Source organism: Nicotiana tomentosiformis, chromosome 6 (genome assembly GCF_000390325.3).
Source record: "Nicotiana tomentosiformis chromosome 6, ASM39032v3, whole genome shotgun sequence".
NCBI classification, from domain to species: Eukaryota; Viridiplantae; Streptophyta; class Magnoliopsida; order Solanales; family Solanaceae; genus Nicotiana; species Nicotiana tomentosiformis.
The window spans coordinates 62109582-62117943 of NC_090817.1; the positions used below are offsets into that span (position 1 = coordinate 62109582).

The 8362-nt window shown below is 37.5% G+C and overlaps 1 protein-coding gene across 31 annotated transcripts; it reads left to right on the forward strand.

The window, feature by feature from the left end:
• The first annotated feature begins 754 nt into the window (after positions 1-754).
• On the forward strand, positions 755-7856 carry LOC104086105 (uncharacterized). Of its 31 annotated transcripts, XM_070177395.1 has the most exons (9): positions 763-888; positions 1021-1044; positions 1329-1448; positions 1643-1703; positions 2235-5001; positions 5402-5513; positions 6498-6569; positions 7457-7525; positions 7640-7856. In XM_070177395.1, exons 5-9 carry the CDS (start codon positions 4896-4898, stop codon positions 7716-7718), a joined length of 438 nt encoding a protein of 145 aa, XP_070033496.1. In that variant the 5' UTR covers positions 763-888; positions 1021-1044; positions 1329-1448; positions 1643-1703; positions 2235-4895; the 3' UTR covers positions 7719-7856. The 31 variants fall into 31 exon arrangements, 17 of the variants coding, with proteins under 17 accessions (XP_070033494.1, XP_070033496.1, XP_070033501.1 ...); XM_070177393.1 differs by lacking the exon at positions 1021-1044 and having other exon boundaries at positions 755-888; XR_011408584.1 differs by having other exon boundaries at positions 763-1448; positions 2235-4099; positions 4941-5001; positions 7356-7461; positions 7573-7856.
• Positions 7857-8362: the final 506 nt, after the last annotated feature.

Genomic DNA, 8362 nt, shown 5'->3' on the forward strand with positions numbered 1-8362 from the left:
ATATATATATATATATATATATATATATATAGAAATGACAGTAAGGGCCGAACATGGGTGTACGAATATGGGTAAAAATTGTTTGTAGTGGGTATTTCCAGTTTTACTCTTCAATTTCATTATACTCATTTTATGAAACATGGCAGGTCTTCGTATTTTTGTGGGACATGTGTTTTCACTTGAGGTAGGCATTCAGATAGTTCGGATTGGATTTGAAAATTTCGGTTTGGATTTTTAATTTTCGGATTGAAGAAATGACAATTCAAATCCAATTCAAATAAGCTCGGATTGGATCGAATTTTTTAAGTTCGATTTCGGATTAATCGATTAGGATAGTTTGGATTTTCGGTTTTAAGCCTATAACTTGAGAAGTTTCTTTTTTTCTACAAAACTTATATCCAAATGAAGTACTCATGTTAAATTGCCTGAAAAGTTCCTCATTTTCACCTCAATCATCCAAATAAAGTATTCAAATAATGAAATTATTATCATGGAAATGCAACAAAGATATTAGTATGGCCGATAAGAAGTAACAATGGTAAAATTATGTTCAAATAAAAAATATTCTGACAGTAACTAAGTAATTACTATTATTTAGAAGCAGGAGATTGGATGTACGAACATTGCACCTTCAAATTGTACATTATGCTTTGGGAATTGTACATTATATTTGGGCCTACCTATTTGGCGAATTAACACGTGTATTCACCATTATTTTACAATACCACGTGTACCGCCATTTAAGATGCTACAACTCTAACAATCCAGCTTTTCACTCTCCTAAATTCCTAATTCTCTGTTTCTCTCTCCTTCGCTACTCTATTATTTTTTTCATGCTTTGCTACTTCAACAATTGAATGAGAAGTTGAAGATGTCATCTTTCTTTAGGTGAGTAGTTCAATTCTTCTGGGCTTTTCTAGATCTATATTTTTGAGTTCTTTTCTCTTTTTATGTTCATATTTCGTTCATGAATTCTATTTTTTTCTCCGATTTTACGTTATGCTTGCTACAATCTTCTAGCATCTACTGTGTTTGTGAAGTCTGGTAAGTTTTTCCCCCTATTTTTTTATTTCTTGCACCGTGTTCTGGCTTTCACTTATAGATTTCTTTGAAATTTTTGTCTATTTTTTGTTTGATGTTGGTTTCTCTGTTCTTTTAAATAATTTCTTATAAGATTTCTACATGCATGTCTGGTATTTTATTTGATTTTGATATGCATGTTTGGAAAGAAATACCTAGGTGCATGTCCTTAAACTAAATGATTTTGGGGTAGTGATGGTTTTTCACGTTACAGCCATAGTCTTGAATTAACCCTATGCATTTTATAGAATCAGGCCATTTAACATTGCTCAGGATATAGATTACAGAGTAGCTTTGAAGGAATGTGTTCTTATCATACATGACTGTCAATTAAGTAGAAGGAGAAATGTTGATACATGCAGTATAAGGTATGTTGACAATTTGTGATTTTATTGTGAACACGTGACAATTTACTGTGGTTGCCACTAGCATGATTATATTGTTCAGGTTATATGTGGGTGTCTTGTCCTAGCCTCGTCACTACTTCGCTGAGGTTAGACTCGACACTTACCAGTACATGGGGTCGGTTGTACTGATGCTGCACTCTGCACTTTCTGTACAGATTTTGATACCGGCTCAGGTTGATCGAGATTTGCTACTGGTCCGCTGTCCGGAGACTCAAGGTAGATCTGTCGGCGTTCACAAACCTTGAAGTCCCTGTCTATCTTTTATGTCCTACTATTTTCTTTCATTCAGACAGTTGTATTTCTTTCAGACTATTACTTATTGTAAATTCTAGAATGCTCGTGAATGGTGACACCAGATCCGGGTGGTAGTAGTTAATACAATTTTATGATATTCCGCACTTATTATATTTTATCTTAGTTAATTATTTTTTATTACTGAATTTAAATAAGAAATTGGTTAATGATTCTCTAACGTTGGCTTGCTTAGCAAGTGAAATGTTAGGCGCTATCACGGGCTCGTCGGTGAAAAATTTCGGGTCGTGACAGTTGGTATCAGAGCACTAGGTTGCCTAGGTCTCACGATTCACGAGCAAGCTTAGTAGAGTCTAGAGGATCAGTACAGACGTCTCTGTGCTTATCTTTCAGAGGCTATGAAGTTCAGGAACAAGTTTCACTTCTATTTTTCTCTGTCGAGCGATTTTACTTTCTCAATACTGATTGAACTCTTCTACTCTTATTCTCTCGCAGATGGCGAGAACACGTACTGCTTCCTCAGCTGAGCAGCAGCCAGAGCCTCCAGTGACAGCTCCTATGCGGGGCCGAGGTCGAGGCCGAGGCCGTGCCAGAGGCCGAGGCAGGGGCAGGGCTCAGCCTAGGGCCCGAGCAACAACCCCAGCAGTGGAGCCTCAGATAGAGCTTGACGAGGAGGTTCCAGCCCAGACTATTCCTGCCAGACCAGCTCAGGTTCCGGAGGGGTTCATTGCCACCCCAGTACTGGTGGACGCTTTGGTCCGTTTGGTGGGCCATATGGAGAGTGTGGCCTAGACTGGCGCATTTCCCAGAGCAGTCTCTCAGGCTTGAGGAGGAGCCCAGACTCCTACCACTCCCGCTCCGGAGCAGATAGCTCCCTAGTATCAGGCTCCAGCAGCTCAGCCAGTCGGATTAGTTCAGCCGGTTATTGCGGCACAGGTTGGAGATGGGCCAACTATGTCTTCTGAGGCTTTATGGAGATTGGATAGGTTTATCATGCTCTTTATTGTTCACTTCAGTGGTGCTCCTTCAGAGGGTCCCCAGGAGTATCTTTGACAGCTGTCACGAGGTTTTACGAAACATGGGTATAGTGGAGACCAATGGGGTCGATTTTGCTGCATTTCAGATGACTGGTTCCGCCAAGAAATGGTGGAGAGATTACTTGTTAACCAGACCAGCTGGGTAGCCTGCTCTTACTTGGGACCAGTTCTCTCAGCTCTTCATAGAGAAATTTCTACATATCACATTGAGAGAGGAGCGGCACCGTCAGTTTGAGCGTCTCCAGCAGGCCAGTATGACTGTCACTCAGTATGAGACCCGTTTTGTGAATTTGGCCCGTCATGCTATTCTTCTGCTTCCCACCGAGAGAGAGAGGGTGATGAGGTTTATTGATGGACTTGCTCAGCCTATCAGATTGCAGATGGCTAAGGAGACTGGGAGTGAGATTTCTTTTCAGGCGGCTGCTAATATCGCCAGACGAGTCGAACTAGTTCTTACTCAGGGAGGTCAAGGGTCTGACAAGAGACCTCGTCATTCCGGTGAGTTCAGCGGTGCCTCATCTAGAGGCAGGAGTACTTCCTCCCAGGCCGTTTCATTCAGCGCTCCAGGCATCCCACAATGCCTCAAGTGGTCGTGGCCCTCAGATGCATTATTCCGACCAGCTAGCCTACAGTGCACCACCAGTTCTTATTAGTGCACCTGCACTCCAGAGTTATTAGGGTGGTTATTCAGGTCGACAGGGTCAGTTTCAGGGTCAGCTGTCACAGCAACCGAAGTTATGTTATACTTGTGGTGATCCGAGGTACATTGCTAGATTTTGCCGACGCAGGTGCGAAGGTCGCTGGGCAATGAACATTTAATTCGGATTCTAGCCATTTTTCTTCTCGTTTTCAAAAGGATAAGAGGCCTAGGGCGATCTTTCAAAGACACTTTCTTCCTCAAATCATAGATAAGTGTTCCTTAACTCGTTTCTTTCAATCTTTTACTTCATTTTACTAGAATTCAACCTAAAATCTAGAGTTTTCATGATAGAATTAGAGGTTAGGGTAGAAACTAGGAATTTCGGAAATTTGGGGATTTAGACCTCGATTTGAGGTCGGATTCCAAAACTAACTACATATTCGGGCTCGGGGGTGAATGAGTAAGAGAATTTTGGTCCGAACCTCGGGTTTTGACCAAGCGGGCCCGGGGTCGATTTTTTCGACTTTTTGGAGGAAAATTTTGGAAATTTAATTTATGAAATATAATTGATTCCTTTAGCAATATTTGATATTAATGAATCATTTTTGAATAGATACGAGTGGTTTAGAGGTGAATTCCAAAGGAAAAGCTGTGATTGAGAATTAAGTGGCCTTTAGAGTGGGGTAAGTGTTGTGTCTAACTTTGGCTTGAGGGAATAGGTATTGTGTGAGTATTTGCTACGTGTTTTGTTGTTGAATACGACGTATAGTTGAGGTGATGAGCATCTATACGTTGTGGTCGAGTCGTAGTATGCGAGTGAAATTCCATTTCTTGCAAATTGTAGTCTTAAATCTTGTTATCCATGCTTATTGTTGTTGAAATGTTGGGAGACTTGTATCTGGTTCCACCAAGGTCGATAATATTGTGAATATTGATTCGAGGTCGAGATGTTAAATTGTGGAAGTAATCATTGATGAAATATTGATTTCTTGTAAAACTTCTCTTTATCCGTTGTTATTGATTTTGTGAATTGTGAGGAAGAGTGTAAAGCACGAAGGGTGATGCCGTACATAATTTAATTATATTGTGAGGAAGAGTGTAAAGCACGAAGGGTGATGCCGTGCATAATTTAATTATATTGTGAGGAAGAGAGTAAAAGCACGAAGGGTGATGCCGTACAGTCTTATTTGTTACTTGGTGAGGTTGAGAGTAAAAGCACGAAGGTGATGCCGTGCAGTTTTCCTTTGCTGTTTTAATTGCTTAATTCGTTTAAGGATTTTCTGTTTAATTCTGTCTTTTCATTATTCTCACTCTTTATGTTGTATTCCCCACTGTATGTCCCCTTTCTATTATTTCTGTATTATTTCTTTATTTACTGTTGTTGCCACTAGCATGATTATATTGTTCATGTTATATGTGGGTGTCTTGTCCTAGCCTCGTCACTACTTCGCTGAGGTTAGACTCGACACTTACCAGTACATGGGGTCGGTTGTACTGATGCTGGACTCTGCACTTTCTATGCAGATTTTGATACCGGCTCAGGTTGATCGAGATTTGCTATTGGTCCGCTGTCCGGAGACTCAAGGTAAATCTGTCGGCGTTCATAGACCTTGAAGTCCCCGTCTATCTTTTATGTCCTACTGTTTTCTTTCATTCAGACAGTTGTATTTTTTTTAGACTATTACTTGTCGTAAATTCTAGAATGCTCGTGAATGGTGACACCAGATCCAGGTGGTAGTAGTTAATACAATTTTATGATATTCCGCACTTATTATATTCCATCTTAGTTAATTATTTTTTTATTACTGAATGGAAATAAAAAATTGGTTAATGATTCTCTAACGTTGGCTTGCCTAGCAAGTGAAATGTTAGGCGCCATCACGATCCCGTCGGTGGGAAATTTCGGGTCGTGACAATGCATAGGAAAGCAAAAAGAAGCTAAGCAGTTATCACGATGATGAGAATCCTGAGGCGATGGAATGCAGGGTTTTCTTCTGGTCTCATTATTCCTGAGAAATACCCTGAGGAAACGACTACAAGAAGACAATCTTATAACTTAAGGAGCGTACTTGATCCAAATGATTTGATGATATCAAGGTAATATTGTACTCTCTTTTTGGTCTTAGCAATGTAATGATTTCTGCTATGGAGGTTACGTGTCACTTATATGCTAAGCTTGGTAATCACAAGTTTTTTAAAGATTTGTTTAGAAAAATAATCTCCTTTAGTTTGAGTTTGATCGATTAATAACTTCCCAAAGGGAAAAAGTGATATTTGGATGCTCTCAAATATGAAAATTTAGCGCATCCTTTAGAGTCTCCATATATATATATGGATGTCTCATCCCAGTGCAAAGCACATGAAGAATCCTAAGCCTCAACTTCTTTGCTTTTCATGATGTCTAAAAATTAACTTGATATGTTTCGAGAAAGGTACTATTACATCTATTAACGGATGCTAATGATTGCATCTGCATATTAATTTTTTTCAAGCACTACTATAATATTGTGAATCCAAAAGATTTTGCAAGGCATGATATAAGGAGCCCAAAATTTTTCTCTGTGCGTATGAAAATGATATGCACGGCAATGCTAGAGATTTACATTAACGATAAGGTATATTCTAAAAAAATCGGATTAGATATATTTGTGAAACTCCTATAGTTCATACATGATGAAACTATTTTGGAACTAATAAGGTGTCATCTTATTTGGTAGTTTGATACTAACAACAATAAATATTGCATCTCTTGCGAAGATTTAGATTCCAAAGTAAAAACTAAGGAAAACAATAGAAGTAATCCATCAAGGAGATGATTTCCAACTCATCTGTTACTGTTAGTTGCGTATGCAAGCTAATATTTGTTTGATTCCCAGCTCATTTCTTCATTTTGTCACGAAGGCGAAGTATGAAAAGCTTATGACTGCTTACAACAAGTAGCAGTTTGGCTTCCTGTAACTTAGTTTTTTTGAAGATTCAAATGATCTCGAGAACAATATTCGTGATTATTATAAAGTTGTAAAGGGGGCTTTCCATGTTCTCTCTTCATCCATTTAACTGACAAAAATGCTCAACTGCAAGGGCAAAGAAGAATCTTAGAGGCCAAATTCTGAGGTCCATGATGATGATGAGGAGGAGGAGGATAGTGGGCAGGTAATAGTAGTATTACAATTCTTTTTTACTTAGATCACTTTGCTGCCTTTTATTTATGTCAGCACATCTGTACCATTTTTAAAATTGGAAGTATCAATAAACTAATAAATATGAGAAAAATAGACAACCAGTAGCAACTATGTGCTTTTTGCACATTTTAAGTCAGGAATATTATATGTGACAGACGGAATATTTCAACACATTCTCATTTATCTTGATTTATTAATTACACTGAATATTTTAATGCTTCTGATTTTATTTAGTCACTCATACTTATAGTTTGTCAAGTACCATTGGTGGACCCTCCCTTTTTTATAAGTAAAAGGTAAAGGTACCATTAATTGATGGACCTATAGACACTGCTTCTTGTGATGGTTGAAAGTATGTTTTCGTGAAATAATATCTCAATTCTAGAGAGGTTCCTGTTACAGTTTAAGTAAGGGATATCTGCAATACTCTGCTTCCGCCATGGATAAGTGATTGTCATGCTCAATTGGAGATGTAAATTGTTATTGGAGTGTGTTAAAGCTATGATTATGACACTTATTTATAAGAGGGAGCTCCTGAAGTAATTTAGATGCTCAAAAAGGCTTTATCATGACATTCTCAATCTATTGCTTAAAGTATCTGTTATGCCCTCAGGGAGTAATACCACTCTTGCTATGTTCGAATACTATGTTATTACTGATTTGGTTATTACAATATTGCATTTTTATGTCACGATGCTCATTTTAATGAGTCTTTGCTATATAGATTCAACTACCAGATTTTCTGTTTCTGTTTCAGGTTAGGGAAACAATGTGATAGTTGTTATCTTTCTGCATAGTGAATTTTTTTTGGTTGGAAAGAAGTGGACTAATTTTGGAATTACCAAATTTTCTTTGCAGCCAGGGTACTTATCTCTTCCATAATGGATCTTACAAAATTATATCTTTCGTTCATCAAAGATTTGATAGGTATTTACTTGCACTTTTGAAGGTAATATAATAGTTCTCTTATGTAGGTTTTCTAGGATTGATGGAGGGTGGAGGATGACTACTAAACTGAGATTATTACTTGTGCTCATATAGGATGATGGATCAGATGGTGTTCTTTATGTGCTCTAAGATGCAAACCTTTTTTATATTATTGTGTATTCAATCTGTATAGTTATATGCTTTTGATGAAATGGATAAGACTAGAGACCTGAATTACTTTTATATCATGATCTGCAGTGCAGAAAGTCTCCTATTATGTACATGTGAAAGGAAAAGTTATTGGTAGTGTTTCCTTATTTTTACTGACTAATCGGAGTTGTTCTTTGAAATTGATTATATTGTTGCAAATTATAAGCAAGTAATAATAATAGATAGAAATGATAACACCTTTTCTTTTGTAATCTTTACTTGATACTCGGTAATAGTGCTTAATTATACCTACCTTAGAGCTAAATTGTCTAATTTAAAATTTCACGTTGGGCCCGTTATGCACGGGTAACACCTACTAGTGTATATATATATATATATATATATATATATATATATATATATATATATATTGTGCTTGCCAATGTAAAATTCAAATATAGCGCATGCAACTCATGCGCTATACCTTAAGGGACAAACGTACCGTTAAGGTATAGCGCATTGAACAAATGTGTTATATATAAATTGGTCATTAGTTATTTTTTCACCTATTTTTGTGCTTTGAGTCCAAAAAAGCAATATTTTGGTTTCGGACTCGTAGATTTACTTGTCAAAAGTTGATGTGAAGATAGAAAATCAGGAAAACAAATGGAGTAGGGCAGAGTTTTT